Source organism: Alosa pseudoharengus, unplaced genomic scaffold (genome assembly GCF_046254945.1).
Source record: "Alosa pseudoharengus isolate Yale_2024_CS ecotype anadromous, Long Island Sound unplaced genomic scaffold, YU_APseudo_1.1 YU_APseudo_1.1_scf_4, whole genome shotgun sequence".
NCBI classification, from domain to species: domain Eukaryota; kingdom Metazoa; phylum Chordata; class Actinopteri; order Clupeiformes; family Clupeidae; genus Alosa; species Alosa pseudoharengus.
This window is the reverse complement of record NW_027468774.1, coordinates 28,497,861-28,517,364: the sequence shown is the minus strand read 5'-3', so window position 1 is coordinate 28,517,364 and position 19,504 is coordinate 28,497,861. Positions and strand designations below refer to the sequence as shown.

General features: G+C 44.0%; 1 protein-coding gene across 1 annotated transcript in view; it reads left to right on the top strand.

Annotated features, from left to right (window-relative positions):
• Positions 1-19,504, top strand: part of LOC143102874 (voltage-dependent T-type calcium channel subunit alpha-1I-like) — a 128,264-nt gene that overhangs the window by 94,256 nt on the left and 14,504 nt on the right. The window contains exons 16-28 of the mRNA XM_076266686.1: positions 16-546; positions 1,629-1,729; positions 2,678-2,801; positions 4,003-4,071; positions 7,700-7,878; positions 9,800-9,926; positions 10,341-10,466; positions 11,181-11,270; positions 13,138-13,330; positions 13,958-14,109; positions 14,991-15,100; positions 18,112-18,245; positions 19,043-19,113. Of these exons, the coding sequence (XP_076122801.1) occupies positions 16-546; positions 1,629-1,729; positions 2,678-2,801; positions 4,003-4,071; positions 7,700-7,878; positions 9,800-9,926; positions 10,341-10,466; positions 11,181-11,270; positions 13,138-13,330; positions 13,958-14,109; positions 14,991-15,100; positions 18,112-18,245; positions 19,043-19,113 (2,007 nt within the window). The remainder of the gene's footprint in view (positions 1-15; positions 547-1,628; positions 1,730-2,677; positions 2,802-4,002; positions 4,072-7,699; positions 7,879-9,799; positions 9,927-10,340; positions 10,467-11,180; positions 11,271-13,137; positions 13,331-13,957; positions 14,110-14,990; positions 15,101-18,111; positions 18,246-19,042; positions 19,114-19,504) is intronic.

Genomic DNA, 19,504 nt, shown 5'->3' with positions numbered 1-19,504 from the left:
TCCCCTTTTTCCCAGTGTCCAGGACGCGGCTCTCTGTACCACACCTGGGGCCGGCCCCTGCCCCAGACGTTGTGGCACCGCCGCTCCAGCTGGAACAGCCTGGGCCGCCCCACGCGGGCGCTCGGGGTGGGTCTTGGCGGCGGTGGAGGTGGTGGTGGTGGGGGAGGGGGCAGCCTACGGCTTCGCGGCCCCCCTCAGTCCTACCTGGCCGAGCAGGAGTCCCTGCTGTCGCCTCCGCCCCTCCACCTGCCCCCGCACCTCCTCTCCCGGCACCTCTACCCGCGCCGCGAGCGCCGCGCCTACTCCCTGGAGCTGCCCGAGCTGCTGCAGGTGCCCCCGGGGCTGACCGAAGGGCCGCTGCTGCCCCTGCCCCCGCTGCACGCTCGCGTGCCGCGCAAGAAGAGCTTCTCGGAGGGCGTGGCCATCGAGCACCAGGACTGCAACGGCAAGACGCCGCTGTCGGCCCAGCAAAGGCTTCTCACAGAAGTCTATCCTCAGGTCAACACGCGCAAGGACAGGGAGGACCTCGATGACGAGCTGGATTATGTGAGTCTAAAGGGCCTATTGTTTAATGCATACCAAACCTAGAGACTGAACAGGGGTTCTGTTGCTCATCTTCCAGGACAAGCTGAAGTTCCCAGTGAACACGTTTGCTGAACAAGCTATACTGTATAACCTACATCTAAATGAATAGGAATTTATGCATTTACTGTATGTATAATATAGATTTACATTATGATTTTTGAACATTGGCTCGATGTTTTGGCTCTGTTAAGGAATGACTTCTGGTTGTACTTGTGGTCGTTATGTTAGTTAGCAGATGGATGCTCTACGTGGAACAAATGTGTCACTAAATAAGTTAACGACTCGTTGCTCACCATGGTTAATGGCTAACACATTTCATGTTTTATGGCTCAGGAGCACAGATTGAGGTAGTAGACTTTGATTGCTCTGTGGATTCTGATCATGTAGCATTGATTGTGTAAATACATGCTGCTCCTCTGAGCATTGCAGCGTTTAGCAAAAAGTGCTGTGGTGTAGTTGCCTACCAGCCATTTGGAGACTCTTCAGCGTTTTCCCAGGGAATTTCATTGAAAGAAACCCAAGCCGAAAACCATGCCACCAAACAATGGGAGGATTTTAATTATATATCTCTGTTCGCGGCGAAAGCTGGCAGATGGTAGTGGGCTATCTGATTTTAATTTACAGCTCTCACGTTGTGTGAGCAATTAAGAAAAGAATTAGCACATTTCCGCAGGGACATGGAAGTCCATTGGAAAAGGAGGTAAAAATGATTGTGAGCCATCGTTTTAACCCACGGACAGATTTAGAGTCTCATAAATTATTTTAAAAGGAAATCAATCACAGTGGTGGCCATGTTTGGATTCAGTGCAGGTAGCAGGTGTTTTGCTCACTCTGTCTAGCGCCGAGATAATGGGTTCTTTCTGTAATGTGAATGGGTGCAGATTTCATATGAGCTTAACGGGGGGCTTTGATGTGTTCTCGGCGTGCTATTTGATGTGTTGAAACAGACATTTTTGAACCAGATCCTTTTTGTTGTTGCAACTGATGGATGTATGAATCGAGGTGGATCAATGGATGATTGACTTTCTCCCCATACCGTACAGAGTTTGTGTTTCCGGATCCAGAAGATGATCGAGGTGTACCGGCCCGAGTGGTGTGAGGCTCGGGAGGACTGGTCCATCTACCTCTTCTCCCCCCGGAACAGGCGAGTCCCCATCCTCCTCCCCATCATGACTTCTGCTCTCCAGTAGTTATGATAAAAATGTGCTTGAAGATCACATGGCAGTTACTCTGCACTCTGGTTAATGAATCAGGTACATTTGGTAGATGCCAAATCAGGTTTTTTTTTATATCCTCCATCCCCTGAGGATAGCTGCACTAGGAGAGGAGTACAAATTCATCTCTAGATTCCTAATTTGATGTGGACTGAGTGAGAAAAAAAAAATCATCCACTTGGAGAAGCAATAACAGCATGGAAGATCAGGAGCACCTGGCCAGACGTCTCAGAGTCTCTTTCTCAACACACAAGACACAGGAAAGAGAGGATAGTGACATGCTCAGTGAAGCAGCTGAGTCCATAGGATTAGCTGCAGCTATTTACCTATACCCCCAGCTGTTCAGCGTAGCATCTCAGAGCCAATGAGCTTGTCAGTAAAAAAGCAAACAAGCTGATAGACCATCTGCACATACTCCGGTCAAGGTATTTCACTGGGGGGAGGAGGTGGGGGCAGCCTTGCTACTCTTCTTTCCCATGATCAATGGTAGGGAGAGGTTGTTTGGGGAGGGGGGTGGTGGTGGGTGATTAAGGCATTGATCTGTGTCAGTTCAGCTCTCCTGTGATGGTTTTTGTCAACACGCAGAGTACACAAACAGTACAGATGATGTATAAAGTTAGCAGTGTGTAGTTTCCCTTTTTTAATTACAGACATCTACCAGGATGGCTGTCAGAGGCTTTAAGAGTGTTCTGGCATGATTTAGATGGGGGGGGGGCATAAGGAGTGAAAAGGAGTAAAGAATTATGATATTTCCCATGGACTACTGTATGTGTGTTCCAATCCAAATGCTCAATACTAAATTGCCCTTCCGTGTTCTTCCCCTTCCCTCCTTCTTGCTCTTCCCTCTGCCCTCTCCCTTGTCCTCCTCCTCTCCACAGGTTCAGGCAGATGTGTCAGTCCATCATAGCGCACAAGCTGTTTGATTATGTGGTTCTGGCCTTCATCTTCTCAAACTGCATCACGGTGGCCCTGGAGAGACCAAAGATTCTCCAGGGCAGTCTGGTGAGTCCAGCCTGCAAAGGGTAGCCCAAAGGGTCATATCAGACCAGGCCAGGCCAGACGTGCATCCTACATCCACTGGACACAAAGAGCCGGGGACAGTATAACACAAACTACTGCTGGGAATATAGTGGTCAGCAGGAAGTCTGCAGATTTATCTCTGTATGTTGCAGCCTATTACATGACCTCAAGCAAACAACAAAGAAAATTCTGCTTTATTTGAACCAAAATAAGACCAAAAAAAACAAGTGAAGTAGTAAAACTTATGTATAAATTGAAATAATCATTAAAGCAAATATACCCCAAAAGGCAAAAGGGAAACAGAAAGGGAATAACAAGCTAAACAAACAAGAAATAGCAGTGAGTCACACATTGGACCATTAACAGAAAAACAGCATTAAATCCAGACCACTTGCAGCAGCGGCAGACACAGAATGCGCAAAATGTAGAACGTACCCGTCTACTCCCACAATCAGAATTGAAATAGAGCAGGGGATCAGCTGTCGGCTTCAAACCAAAGAGCCTATCATAAGGCTCATCCAGTAGGCTCAGACTGGTGACAGCCAACCAGAGTGCCTAAATCATACACATATGGAAAAAAAGGGAGCCCAGCCGACTGTGTGTCATTCACAGCTAAATTCAAAAGGACAGGCAACCATGAAATAACAAAAACAGAAACTTAAGCCTATTTTTGCCTCGACTAAAATGAAAGCAAAATATATTAAAACAAATATGATAATGGTATATGAAATATACACTCCAATTATGTGTTTTTTTCCAGCTCATCCAGGTCATCAATAATTGTAGCTGTCTTTCCTCATTTCAGTATTGTAAAGTATATAATATCCAATGTTATATTAAAGCCAATAGTGGTCCTCTCCTGAGGACTAGAATTGGAGTGACCAGTTGAGCTCTGTCAATATCAGGATGCAGTTGTTAATGTTTAATTAAGTTAGTTAACTCATTCTGTTGTAGTATTACTGCTGCTGACCCTTTAAACAGCGATCATTATGTGATAACACACCATCACTGTATGGAGTCCATCTTTAGTCACAGGAACAGCCCCATGCTGTTTAAGTCCATGTAATCTCACCATGTTCCATTTCTCCACCCAGAGATTATGCACTCCTCCGCCCAGCTCTCACTTCCTGTCCTCCATCTCTCTGTTCTCTTTTGTCCTCTCTTGTTCTCTCTCTCCTCTCAGGAGCGGGTGTTCCTCACCATATCTAATTACATCTTCACCGCCATCTTTGTAGGGGAGATGACACTCAAGGTAAGTGCGTGTGTGTGTGTGTGTGTGTGTGTGTGTGTGGGGGGGGGGGGGCACAGCTCCAGATGTGGGGTTAGGGTGTGGGAGGAGGAGAAAGGGTGCAGGGAGATGTTTGCAAACAATTACCTCCTCTGTGAGCTCACAAGTCACGTCTGATTTCACCCCGGGGTGCATCTCCGGAGTATCATCATCGCCCCCCAGGTGCTGACCTCAGTATTGCATTTGCTGTCACTTTCAAGTTTCAAACATCTGTGTGCAAATACGCCTTAACTTTATGTGACATCATAGTCGACTCTCTCTCTCCCTTACTCTCTCTCTCTCTCTCTCTCTCTCTCTGTATCTCTCTATCTCTGTCTCATAGCATTGGGGTGGGGGTGTGGGCTGCAATGCTGGTATGCCCTCTCTGTCCCTCTCATGATGAGCAATTAAGCAATGATATTAATTAGCGTCCGTTTCCTCTTTCAGGCACAATCTCCCCATCGCTCCCATCCATTCAGCTGGGAGCGCTTGGCACTTGTGGCCCATCAATTATGTAACCCAATCAATTATTAAACCAGTGGAGCAGACGAGAGAGAGGCTCGTCAGAACTGCTAGCCAGACGACACACAGACACAGCCTGTGTGTGTTTGTGCATGTGCTTAGAGGAAGGAGAGAAGACAGAGAGAGAGATGGAGAGAGAGAGAGAGATTGTCTGCTTTGTACACACCCCATATTACTCTCTGTGCAGGGGCCTCTAACTCTTAATCCTTTATGCATGGCAGTACTCATAACCATTTGTAGGGGTTTCTGGTCAAATGTGGAACAGTGGACGTTAGCCGACCACCATTAGTTTAGCTATTTTGCTCTCAGTCTTCTGCTGCATTAAACAGGCAATTATTCTCTGATTATGCAGGTCATGCCAGATTAGATCCATGGCTTGTCAGTGACTTTTCTCATAGTCTATTTCTTACTAAATGCTCCAAGACTATTTGTCCAGTTAGTGTGAAATTTGGCATATGCTGCCTGCAGCCTGACTTTATCAAATGTGCCAAAGGTGCCAACGCTAGTGCTATATAGCTCCAAGGCATTACTATACAAACACACTTAAGCAGCTCTCCTGAGCATCCACAACTACCTACTTCACTAGGATAGCCAGTAATGCTTGAGTCTCTTCTCTTAAAAGCCAGGATCAAATATTGGGTAAAATCCATGTTCTACACCACCATTGGTTAATAGATATCCTCTTCTGTGGAAGGCATTCAGTAAATCTTTGTTTGGAACTGGAATTCCGTTCTTGTTTTTGTTTCGGTAGCCCTGACATGCAGACAAGCCAGCGACAGGTATATTGGTTTGAAACAACTGGATTCTACAGTTTTACTAAAGACTGGATACTACACAAAGCTCATCTGGCCTCTCCCGTAGTCCAATCAATTTTAATGAAGCTTAGTTGTGTTTGAAACTCACATTTTGGTTCTCAGGAAGTCATGAGTAGGTCTTGTCATGCAGGGATGTGGTCACATGTTAGCACTCTGATCTTGTAGTTGCGTTTGATTTTGGATATTATACCCATTCTGAACATCCTCTATTTTTTCCCATCTTGTGTGAACTACACACAGTGTTGGGCACAGTTCTCTCATCTTGACTCACACTCCAAATGAGATGGCATGGTCCTCGCAGGGGCTCCTCGAGCCTAGGCATCACACAGTGTCCACTCTTTACATCAGTCCACAGGCCGTCGTTTGAAACCGCAACGAAAGAAAAGAGAGCGCACAGCTGAGACTCTTTACTCCTCCTTCCCCCTGTCAGAACGAGAAGATGAAACGGTGCCCTGTGGTCATGTGAGGACATCTGAAGCGCCGCTGTAGTCCAGGAAGCAGCGCTTATGTTCAGCTGTATGTGTGGGTGTGTGTATGTGTGTTTGGGGTTGGGGGGGTGGGGGCAGCTATCTATTTTGAGGCTACGCTGTGTGTTGTTAGTGAGGCTTAACTCTAGGGAGCAGGTGCAGCAGTGTCAAAGAAATGCAGACCATTATCAGTCTGGTGTGTGTGTGTGTGTGTGAGAGAGTGAGAGAGAGAGAGAGCGAGAGAAAAAAAGAGTGTGTGGGTCTATGTGTATGTGTGTGGGAGAGATAAAGACAGAGAAGAAGAATGTAGTGGCAAGAGAGGGAAGAGGGAAGAGAAGAAGGAAGTGTGAGACAGAGAGAGAGAGAGAGAGAGAGATGGAAAGGAAGAATGAGAGGAAGATGTAGTGGTCGTAAACATAGCAGACTTCAGTGGCAGCTCACCGTCTGTGTTGCTGCCGCTGCTCAGCTGCGTGGGGTCAGTGGCCCGGCCTCACCCAGGCTGGCCCGCTCGGCCCTCACCCGCACCCTCTCCGTGTCACTCGTCTCGTTAGCGTCACCCGTCTCTGCCCACACCACGCGGCCGCAGGACCCCACAGCTGCCCCTACGCTTCCCTCTCCTCTCCCTCATATATCTCTTCTTCCCTTGCCCTTCTCTTTCCCTCTCTTCCATCGTTGCTCCCTTACTCTCCTCTCGGCTTGCTGGCGCTCGCTCTCTTTTTTTGGCTACATTGTCCTAATTTGGTCTCTCTCTTCCCACCACCTCTTTCATCTCTCTCTTCCTGTTCTCATTTCAGCTCAATTCTCCGTGTCCAAGCTGAGGTTTCGTAATAATTAGTTTGGTCCGAGGCGGATACGTGAAGACATCTGAGCTACATTTGATATTAGCTGAAAAATGTAATGGGCATTGTTAGTTGGTTTAACACTCTTGTAGTGTTAAAGGTTAATCATTTTGAGGTATAATAGGTATAATTTTGCCCAGATAAGACACATCTTGTATTAACCATACTATAGTGACTTTTTGGCACAAAAAAACCCCACAATCCATGTGGCAACCAGCTTTGTGCCTCTTTTTGTGGACCCCGCTATTCTTTAATTTTACAGCATTCATTGACTTTATTCATAGACTTTTATTTTACAACATTCATCAATTCGTGCATGCATGCCCTTGTCATAATGCCATCAGCACTTTCTTAATACTCATACAAAGGATATATAGCCACTCTCAGAGTGAATAAAATCTACAGAAACTTTCATATGATACAAAATGCCTTGTGGCTGTGGTACACACAGACATAAACATAAAGGCAATCAGAAAAGAGGAATGAAGAAAGAAAAAAAAAATGCATTAGCATATATATTCCCTGCCCCGTGTAGTAACCTTATAGCGGATGACATTTTGCTAAATCTATATATAAACCTTTGTTAATAGGCAGGAACTTATTGTACATCTGAATTAACCTGATCTAAACATTTTTAATATATAACACGTGTGTAATGCATATACTGATGGCTCTGTGATCAGGGAGATTCATTTTGAATATAGACCGGTCATTTGTCTTTACATTGATAATAATGTATTGATTATATCCAACTTTATTACAATTCAGATTGACTCTGAAACATTGTGCCCCAGCTATATGCACTGCTGACGTCTGCATTACCACAATCAAAGTTTCCATCTCAGTCTGTCAGTGTGGGTCATAACATGGCATGTGTTTGATTCTGGTTTATGACTATATTGTAGCCAACGGATGAAATTGGCCACTAACTGCTGTTAACTCCCTCCTGATGGTCATCTCCCCTGTGCAGGTGGTGTCGATGGGGCTGTATCTGGGAGAGCAGGCCTACCTCCGTAGCAGCTGGAACGTTCTAGATGGCTTCTTGGTCTTTGTATCGCTCATCGACATTGTGGTTTCCATGGCGGGCGGGGCCAAGATTCTAGGTGTGCTGCGGGTACTCCGGCTCCTCCGGACACTGCGCCCCCTTAGGTACTATGGGGTTACTGCAGCCTTTATTATGTGGCCCCAGTGCCAATTACACTGTGGCGCTAGCTTGTCTAATTAACCAATAGTGCACAACATACATTACAAACATGTGCTTATTAGGTATTAACAGTGCATAATAAGCAGTTAACAATTCATTACTAACAGTTAGTTAACTGTTGTTATCCTTTAATAATAACATTAACTAACTGTTAACATGCAGCTTGTAAGTGATAATAAGCAGCCTTTTAAGTTACTTACAAGCATATTTGTTAACAGTTGTAAGTGTTAACAAGCAGCTTGTTAATGCTTGTTAATGGTGTATAAGACAAAGAGGTGGATAACTAATACGCTTATAAGACCTTTCTTACCTATTTGTAGTAAATGTTGCAGTCCCCCAATCTAAAGCAAGGACCATGTAGCCTAAAGTTCCACAAGCCCAACCTTCTATCTCTCTATACTGTATCTCTCTATCGAGCTTGGTTTAGCTGTGAGAAATACACCTTCAAAATTTTTGCAGTGAGCAGGAATTGAACCCCGGTCTCCCGCGTCAAAGAGTGCATTGCTACTTGTTGAGCTACACTACTGTTCCTAATTGTCTGATGGAAAATATTCAGATGTTCTATATCATACTAGCTATGCTTTTTACAAATATGTTTCTGATGGAAAAGTGGTGTTTAATTTCCATAATCTTTGTTCAGTGAACGCATAAAACAGTTTGTCAGTTTGTCAGCAGTCTAAAGATATGCCAGCTTTGTATATAGTTTGGTTATCTAGCAACCGAGGCTTAAAGACGATAAGTGGGTGCGTTCAAAGCTCTGGTTTAAAGTTGCAAACATAGGCGAACGTTCGTGATCGATTTGAAACATGTTTCAGTTTGCCTTGAACAGAGGCGAACATTCGTGGTCTGTTTCTGCATTAATTAAACACCACTTTTCCATCAGAAACATATTTGTAAAAAGCATAGCTAGTGTGATATAGCACTTCGGAATATAGAATCAAAATAAACAATTTCATCAGCTGTACAAGAAAAGTAGTGTAGCTCAGTAAGTAGCGATGCACTCTTTGAAGCAGGAGACCGGGGTTCGATTCCTGCTCACTGCAACAATTTTAAAGGTGCATTTCTCACAGCTAAACCAAGCTAGATAGAGAGATATAGTATAGAGAGATAGAAGGTTGGGCTTGTGGAACTATAGGCTACATGGTCCTCGCTTTAGATTGGGGGGCTGCAAAATTTACTACAAATAGGTAAGAAAGGTCTTATAAGCGTATTAGTTATCCACCTTTTTGTCTTATACACCATTAACAAGCATTAACAAGCTGCTTGTTAACACTTACAACTGTTAACAAATATGCTTGTAAGTAACCTAAAAGGCTGCTTATTAACACTTACAAGCTGCATGTTAACAGTTAGTTAATGTTATTAAAGGATAACAACAGTTAACTAACTGTTAGTAATGAATTGTTAACTGCTTATTATGCACTGTTAATACCTAATAAGCACATGTTATTCTAAAGCGTTACCATTACATCTAGTCAGTACACATGGGCCTACATGTTACCATTACTGTTTACTGTTTAAAATATAAACATACTGTTGTCCCTTCATCCAGAGCACATTAAGCTCACAACATCAGATAAGCAGCTAATAATTTGAAATACATTTTTTTGACCAGTGACCACACATGCTGACCCAGGCAAAATGTATTGTCATTTCTTCTGTACTGTAGTAGTGTAATATTTAATATGATTTGTAAGATGCTTAACATAAAAGCCTCTGCTAAATAGCTCAACTTAAATATATTATAATTTAATCAACTCTAACATATCTCACATATTTCTTTGGCTGTCTTTGAGATTTCAAAGTGCAAACGTGTTGTTTGTGTCCATGTGTCTGTGTGTTGTGCTGCTGCTGCTGCTGCTGCAGGGTTATCAGTCGAGCTCCGGGCCTGAAGCTGGTGGTCGAGACGCTGATCACTTCTCTGAAGCCCATTGGAAACATTGTGCTGATCTGCTGCGCTTTTTTCATCATCTTCGGCATTCTCGGAGTCCAGGTGAGCCTCAGGCGCTCTCTGCCTGTTTCTTTCCATCCTCTGCTATCTATCTCTCTCTCTGTCTCTCTCTCTCTGTCTCTCTTTCTCTCGCTCTCTCTCTCTCTCTCTCTCTCTCTCTCTCTCTCTCTCTCTCTCTCTCTCTCTGTCTCTCTTTCTCTCTCTCTCTCTCTCTCTTTCTCTCTCTGTATCTTTTTCTATCACATGCACACACACAGACAGACACCCACAGAGGTGCACTCCCACTCAACTGGATTGATAAAATTACTCAGTACCTACCAGGAGGATTTCACAGTGTTGTAAATTGAGTAAACAAGGCATTTGGAATCCCACTGACAGCTTTTTGTGATGTGTGTGTGTGTGTGTGTGTGTGTGTGTGTGTGTGTGTGTGTGTGTGTGTGTGTTGTGCCTCACCAGCTTTTCAAAGGGAAGTTTTTTCACTGCCTGGGTCCAGATGTCAAAAACATCACCAACAAGTCTGACTGTCTCCTGGCCAATTACAAATGGGTCCATCACAAGTACAACTTTGACAACCTTGGGCAGGTTTGTCTTTCACTTTTACACTTTGAAGTCAGCAAATGGAGGAAATGCTTGCTGTAGAGTACAGGCATTGTTTATGCCTCTTTCTGTGTATTTCATGTACATAACTCATACTAATGTAATGTAATTTTGCAGCCTGACATTACATTACACAGATCTTGTTACAGTGTAATTTAATTATTAAATCGAATGTTGCACTCTGAATACCAATGACTAGCATCACACCAATGCTTTACATAGGGATAGATTTAGGATTGGGGTTAATGTTATATAAACAAAGTTATGATACTGAACTAACTGCAACATATACAGTACAGTGCAAAAAGGCCATAAAAATTTGCATCAATCCAATAGTCTCTTCTTATGCTGGACTGTATTCTGATTATATGCTTTTTTTTCTCATTCTCCATGGCCGTCTGCTTAGATTTGCATATCTGAGTCTCATTATGTATTGTACACACTCTCTCTATTGTGTGTGTTCCTGCTATTTTTCCTGCTACTGTAGTGTTCATCTATTCTGTATTGATCTCTTTGCTTTTTTTCCTGTTCATGTTTTTTTCCAGTATGTCAATATAAAGTGATATGTTCTGTTTTTGCTTTACAATATACAGTATTTCCTCAGTTATGCTCCTGTGTGTGTGTGTGTGTGTGTGGCACATTTGTGTTTGTGTTACTTGGTCTCCTTGACTGCTCATCTTCCCCCATTCTCCTGTGTAGGCTCTGATGTCCCTGTTCGTCCTGGCCTCTAAAGATGGCTGGGTCAACATCATGTACCATGGCCTGGACGCTGTGGGTGTGGACCAGCAGGTGAGGCCTTAAAGATTCAATAAAGATGCTCTCTTTGGGCTGTATTTTGCACCCTGGCGCATGGCGTAAAACTAATTTCCCCCCCGCGCAAAGTTTAATTCCTTATTTTGCACGTTTATTTTTTAAACAATGCGCCCAGGGGTGTGGCAATTAACAACTTAGGGAGTGGCTTAGCGCATTGTCTAAAAATCGCTATTGTACACCTGGTCAGAAGTCTATGGCGAGTTGTTTATATGTTATTTTAAGAGCGCATTGTCAACAGTCACATTGGCGGGTGCACCTATCATCCATGAACGCACACCAGTGCACGTCCACACAAAACATTACAAATTGCACGATTACAATGGGAAACATAATTAGAATAAAGATATTACGAAATACTGTACATCTCATGATGAGTAGTTATTCACCATCATTTGCAAATTGGTAATGACGGTTAAAAGTGATTAAGGGAGAGGCGAGAGACACGTATGGAGCACAGCTGAAGACGCACTGTCACGAGATATAAGCAACTCCTCTGCAGCATAAATGTTTTTTATTCAGTCATTTGAGCAATATTAGGGTAAGTGTTGCTTTTTCCAGCCTATGTTTTCGATGGTAACCCATTATCAGTCAATAGTGAAAGTAACTGCATATAACTGTCTTGTCGTTGACTGACACCATGGTGAAGTTAGTTTCACTTTGCCAATGAGTTCAAATAATAGAGTGCAAATGTGTGAAGGCTATGCTAGGTTTTAGTAAAGCCTGGTTTAGTGGAATGACTATTCCATACGGTCTCGCAAGCAGCCTCCTTCAAATGTGCTGTTGAATGTCAAAATACCGATGCATTTATTTGACATTGCGCTTTGCGCCGGTAAAGGGAATAGCAGATGTCATTCTCATTGGTTTAAATGATGTTATACGCCCCAAACACACCCATGACTGATTAAAAAACCTAGGAACACCTTGTTGCGCCATGCGCTCAACATTTGATAACGAAAACCCTCCCAATGTGGACTGGACATTCTACTAAATTTGAATAAGCTTTTGACAAGTGACGATGCGCTTTTGACTGTCATGATAGGGCCCTTTATCTTTTAATGCTATTTTTGTCATTTACTTTGCAGCCCATCTCTTCTCTTGTCATTTGCCCCCTTAAATTGCACATCTGACTGGCATATTGTTCTCCTACTAGTTGCTGCCCTATGTGTCAGACGCTCTCTCAGACATTCAGACTGTCTCTTTATGGCATTGTACTGCTGTGATCATGTGCATGAGTTTGTGTGTGTGTGTGTGTGTGTGTGTGTGTGTGGGAAAGAGAGAGCGAGAGGGTGAGAGAGGGTGTGGGGGGGTGGGGGATACAGCGTCTGTGCATGTGTGTACTGCTCTCCACTTTTCATGGTAATGGAAATATCACAAACAATAAGTCTGAACGACTTGTTTCACAATGACTTCATTTGGGGCCTCTCATCTCTGGCTGCAATGCTGATGCTCGCTCACACACACACACACACACACAGACACACACACACACATATTGTTTCAGTGAGACGAGTAATACAGAGCCATGGATACCTCTCCCGCCACTCTGCTCTGGTTCCTGAGCCTGCATGGCTGCAGCTTATTTCTTATGATTACAGGGCTCAATATTTCCTCTGATTATATGTATTGCCACATTACCCCCGCTCACTTGTTCTGATCTGGGAACATGAGACAAAAATATAAAATTGAAATGGATGCCTGAAATAGAAAAGAAACTTTTGGACTGAGATTTTGTGACTGAGATGTTCTAATCTTTTCTGATTAATCAGTGCAGACAGTAAAAGCAATGTGTGTGTGTGTGTGTGTGTGTGTGTGTGTGTGTGTGTGTGTGTGTGTGTTCCTTCAGCCCGTGACCAACAACAACCCGTGGATGCTGCTCTACTTCATCTCGTTCCTGCTCATCGTCAGCTTCTTCGTGCTCAACATGTTCGTGGGCGTGGTGGTAGAGAACTTCCACAAGTGCCGCCAGCACCAGGAAGTGGAGGAGGCCAAGAGGAGGGAGGAGAAGAGGCTCCGCCGCATGGAGAAGAAGAGACGGAGTGAGTGGAGGGAGGAGGAGGAGGAAGAGGAGGAGGAGGAGGAGGGGAAGATGTCAGAGCCAGTTTCCCCTTTTTTCAGCCTTTCCCATTGTTGGGCTTTAGCACTTTTTATTGTAGCGTATTATTCTCTGTCTGCTAAGTAGATTGCTTGATCCATAGAATCTCGATATACAGTACAGGCAAACAAACAGCTTTTAAAACTAATGTGCAGCCAGAGTTATGAGAAAAATGTTGAGAACGCTGACAATGGGCCAAATGGAGAATAAGCGATCGATATGTAACCAAGAGCACAGTCAAAGGTGAAGTCCTGTGCTGGAACAATTAATTGCATATTGAAACATATTATTTAGCATATGCAGCTACCCGAGGCTCCTTGGGAGGTGAACTCAAGGCTTCAGTGTGAGCAGCATCTTTTGTAGCCAACTGAGTCAGAGTACAGAGAAAGCAGACGGTGCAAAGCCAGGTTGTCCTCACAGGCTAATACTGTACATGGCTTGTGCTGTTTGGCTATCCCTGTGTGAAGTCCTCACTGTATTCTCTTGCACTCTCTCTGCGCTCTTCTGTAACGTCTGTGATGCTTGTCTTCGTGACTCACCCTCTGTCTTCTTCCCCTACTTCTTGCTCCAGAGGCTCAGAAGTTGCCCTATTACTCCAGCTACAGCCCTGTGCGTCTGATGATCCACAACCTGTGCACCAGCCACTACCTGGACCTCTTCATCACCTTCATCATCTGCGTGAACGTGGTCACCATGTCCCTGGAGCACTACAGCCAGCCTCACGTAAGAGTCTAGCCCAGGGCCCAGGAGGCCTGCCCTGGAGTTTTACTGGCCTGTCTGTGTCTGTGTGTGTGTGTGTGTGTGTGTGTGTGTGTGTGTGTGTGTGTGTGTGTGTGTGTGTGTGTGTGTGTGTGTGTGTGTGTGTGTGTGTGTGTGTGTGTGTGTGTGTGTGTGTGTATGTGTGTGTCCTGTTCTCATTGAGTTTTGTCATATTTTCTTTAGGGTCTGCATGCCCTCCTCTGTCTAGTCCCTCTCACTCTCTTGAGTTCTGTCCAGCTGTCCGTCCAGTGTCTGTCTACTGTTTGCATTAGCCATCTTGTATGTGCAATCATGTGTGTGTGTGTGTGTGAGTGTGTGTGTGCATCTCTCCCTGTTCCTTCTCTCGTCTCTGTCTAGATCCTTGTCTGTTTGCCTGCCTGTCTGTCTTTCCACATCTGTGTGCTGAAATAAACATGTCAGTTAGCATGTAAGCATTTGTGTGGGGAGAAAGGTTGACTGTGATTTTGTGTGGTGAATTGGTTGTTTTTGTTGTTGTTTTTGTTGTTGTTGTTGTTGTTTTGCATTTAGCGCTTGGTAGTGTTTGTCTTTTGGATGCTTGCGGTTCTGTTGTCAAACTGCATGTTCTGTCCTCCAAGTGTTTCTGCTGCTCAGCCCCTCTCTCTGTGGTCTATTCCTCTGCCTGCCATGCAGATCCTATAGCTCTGAGCTTTGTGTGTATTAGCACAAATCCAATAGATAGGAACATCTTATTTTTTGTCATGTGGTCCTGGAGCATTTGTAATTCTTCTTTCTATCTACTTCTTTCTTTCTCTCCCTCTCTCTGTCTCTCTTTGTCTCTCTCTCTCCCCCTCTTTCTCTGTCTCCATCCTCTTCCACACCTGAAGTCCCTGGAGATAACACTGAAGTACTGCAATTATTTTTTCACCACAACCTTTGTGCTGGAGGCTGTTCTGAAGCTCATCGCCTTCGGAGTCCACCGCTTCTTCAAAGACAGGTACTGCCACTGAAGCACCAGCCCCCAGAACTCTAAAAAAAACAGAGCCGTGCTCTCCTCCCTCTCTCTATCTCTCTCTCTCTCTCTTTCTCTCTCTCTCTGTCTCTCCCTCTCTTTCTCTCTCTCTCTGTCTCTCCCTCTCTTTCTCTGTTGTACCTCTAAATCGATGTATCACTGATAAATTAGAGGGAGATATTGCCAGTTGCACTGTCTGCCTTCCCCACTCTCCGACTGCAGCGCGCTCTAACTCGCTGTCAGCTTGTCTATTTATTTCTCTTTTATTTTCTATTATCTTCAATTTCCGATTGAAATGTAGAAATAAATTGCTTACCAGTGCTGGGAGATGTCTCCCTTCCAACTGAGGCGAGAGGGAAGTTTAAACGAGCTGTTATCACAGCTCTTTCAGGAAACACAACTCTGTCTTCTCTTCTACACTCTATGGCATTCATCCAGCGAAATCACACAAGCTCACTTGAATACTTTGGAGGGTAGCTACTCTGGCTTTATGCTGTGTCATCTGTTGCTATAGTAATAAAGAGTGTCAAATTAAAGTGTGTGAATCAAATGAATGTAGGATCTGTGTGCACGTCTAAGAAGCATTTTAATTTCATTAGACAAGACGGCAGTAAATGATTGATGGGATCAAATTAATTAAATCCGCTTCAGTTCATCAGGACTGGTTTACATAGAATTGAACTGAAAATTGGCATTGCATTAATTGAAATCAAAACGGAATAGAGTTATGCAGTTTGCCTACTAGTGCTATATTGGAGTCTTATATTGCATTACTGTAACACAAGAGTCGCAGTCGCAATCGCAGTGTTTACAGGACATGCTTTCTTTAGTTTCTTCCATTAGAACAACAAAACTAACATTTAAAAATACTGCACCGTTGTTTGACATATGGGCAGGGGCGTATCAAGCTTTTTTAAAAGTGTGGGGGTTGTTGGGTAGGAAAATTAAACAATCTTGCCAAATTATAAATAACTCCCTACAGGGACGTTGTAAGTATTTTCTGAGAAGGGTGCGGACTACAGTATATTGGTGTCCGGCAGTTTCTACCCCGAAAAAAATTGAAATTCTGATTGCTAAACACACCATTTTAATGCAGTTTGGGAGGGACAGAAGAAGCAGCGCCCCTCATATGTGTGACTCATGTGACATGTAGGCCTACATGATCTACCTATCACTTCACTATTTTACACTACCCTACATGGAGACATATCTCATGTTATAAATCAAGAAATAATTTCAGAAATTATGTTTTGTGCATATGTGTTAGCAGGCTACAATAAATTGCCCTAACAGACAGCAGCCTAATTTCGAGGTATCACTAATACCTAAATACATGTAAAGGACAGAATAGTGACAGAACTGTAAGCTCAAATTCAAAAACGTTTGAAGTCTACCCAAACATATGCAAAGGGAATATAAATAAATTGTGTTGCATATAGCCAGCTTAATTAATGTCAATTTAAAGATTATGATTAGCAGTTTCTATGCTTTTTCTATTAATAGTTACAGGAAGCCACGTTGTTGTTTAAACTATTGTTGCTTCTAGCCCACGTTACCTCCAGTTTCACTTGCTGCAGGGACACACACATTGCATGAGCGCTCATAAGCGTTCTATTTGAGTTATAGCCTACATGCTGGAAATCTTAGTTCTCAGATGTAGAACTCAAATGTGTCTTGACGCCTCCGTTTGTATCAAAATAAGATGTTCTAAATGAAACGCGATCGTATTTAAGACATTAAGATCTCCAGTAGATGTAGCACTACAACACACATTGACAGTGAAATCAGAGCAGACGTGTGAAGCACCGGGCATAACTTAATTTCGCAGGCTTCGTGGACCAGTAGGTTAATTGTTGAGGAGGCCCATAGTTTGAGAAAAGCTGCAGATCATAGACAGAGAAAGCATAATGCTCTGAGAACAGTAGCCAAAGGTCTTTCTGCACAAACAACAAGTGCCTTGGTGCGCGCACCCCCGCTTTCACTTTGACTCTCTGCATTTAACATTGTGACAAAAACTGTCAGTCAGACAGTGAATTTTGGTTTACTAAATTAGCATAATGCAGTAACAATTATCATTTCAATTCTACCTGAAATCTGCTCACTGCAGACGTTATAATGCTGACCCAAGCAGCAGCACCTTGAAAGATGCACACTTTGAATTTGATCAGAGCGGCTCTGGTTCTTCACTGGCTAACTTGATGTGATTGGCTGGATGACCATTCAATCAAATCAACAGACCTATGTGTGTCTCTTTGTGTGTGAGTTATGGTAGATACGGTTCCAACTCTTTACGGGAGCGTTTATTTCCATATTTTACTTTCATTTTAATCTGACAAAAAGTGTGAATCGTGTTCCAGCAAAAGTGTGTATGTTATAACACCCACATCCCCCACGCTTGCTACGCACCTGCATATGGGCCAAACTGTAACTAAGAGCATCGGTTGGGACGGCAACAGGCTCATTCAGATGGTGACATATCAATGATATGAATAGAAAGAGCAGTTTGGCCCCTGGGCACCGCTTAGAACTAGATAAATACAGCCTAATACTTTCTCCTCACACCTCCTGCATCGTGTTAGTCAGTGTCCCTGTGAGGAATGGCGCCTCCAAATTTAGTGTTGCCGTCTCCGTGGGGGAACAACACGCTGGCATAAAAAATGAGGACAGGATTTCAATATGGCATCAATGAGAGACTAACCACGGTGAAAAGCGTGAGGAGCCCATGGAGAGCCTAAGAGGATAGAGGATTCAGGGATTAGTGTTTGGGCCAACCACTTGTCAAACGCATACACCAGGCTTACAGCGTGCGAAACGCTTGCATTGCATTCAGGGCATCGAGCGCTATAGTGTTTGTGCGTTCAGCCCCTCCTGGATCTCATGCTAATCGGACAGCTCAACGCTCCCACTCCCACTCTCTCTCTCTCTCTCTCTGTCTCTCTCTCTGTCTCTCTCTCTCTCTCTCTCTCCCCCAATCAACCTGTCCGTCCCTTCTGCAGGTGGAACCAGTTGGACCTGGCCATCGTGCTGCTGTCGGTGATGGGCATCATTCTGGAGGAGATCGAGATCAGCGCCGCACTGCCCATCAACCCCACCATCATCCGCATCATGAGGGTGCTACGCATAGCACGCGGTAAGGCCTTTTTCGCCATCACTGCCCCTTAGATGCCTGTGATGGTGCCCACCTTGGGTCTATGCCTCCCAGACCCTGGCATGACCAAGAGTATCAGCACAAACCCTCCTGTCACAGTTTTGCCCACCTCAGCTGCATCTTATGTCTGTCACACACACACACACACACACACACACACACACATACACACATATATATATATATCTCTATCACTCTCACAGTCTTTCTGTACATCTTTTCCCCTGGCTGCCTTTAATGTATGACTGTTGTCCTTGTGTCCCTAGTGCTTGGTCATTATGACGCTGTGGCAATATGAGCTGCACACACTACAGCTCTATTAGGCCCAGATGATATTTCGTAAAGGGTAAATTATGTAATGAACAAACAGTCCCCAGATTGATTTGTCAGCCTGGCTAATTCATCTTGCTCTACCCTCTCAACTGAAGGTGTCACTGCACCACAGTCGTGTTGCCGTCCTGTTTCTTGCACAGCTGTGTGTGTGTGTGAGAGTGTGAGTGTGTGTGTCCCAGCGCCTGAAGTGTTTTGTGTGCATGTGTCCTTATGTGTCTCTTTGTGTAGGTGTGTGAAATGTTTAATTTTAGCTGTGACCTTTGTCAAGAGCTTCATTACCTCTTTGGGCTGAAATTGAACCAGAGGGGATCCCTACAACTCTCCCATCCATAATCCCATGCCCTTTTGTCTCAATGTTCTCCATTCATAAAACCTATCTCTCTCTCTCTCTCTCTCCCTTTTTCTCTCTCTCTCTATCTCTCTCTCTTTCTCTTTCTCTCCTGCAGTGCTAAAGCTGTTGAAGATGGCTACTGGGATGAGAGCTCTTTTGGACACCGTGGTGCAAGCACTACCACAGGTGCTGTACATTCACCAATATTGTGGCTCAGACATTGTTATAGCCAGTTTCTTACCTGTGTAGTTCACCACTAACTGTAATTTCTGGAACTGGAACTGCAGTGAGTTTGAGTTTTAGAATGTGTATGCCAAATGGGTGGGTTTTTGGAGCCTTTCTGATGCAGGTTATATCTCAATATGAAACACATTGGACTTATATTGGCACACTTGCAATAACATTCTGTATCACAGAGAGCATTCCCAAGGGACCCTTTTCTATCTTTCTCAATCTTTGTATCATTCTTTTTATCTACCTTTATCCCTTGCTGTGAGGGTAAAGGTAGATCTGAAGGTCTGAGGGGCTATCATAGTTTTCTATCTCACAACAAAAAGGTGTTTAAAATTGCGCAGGA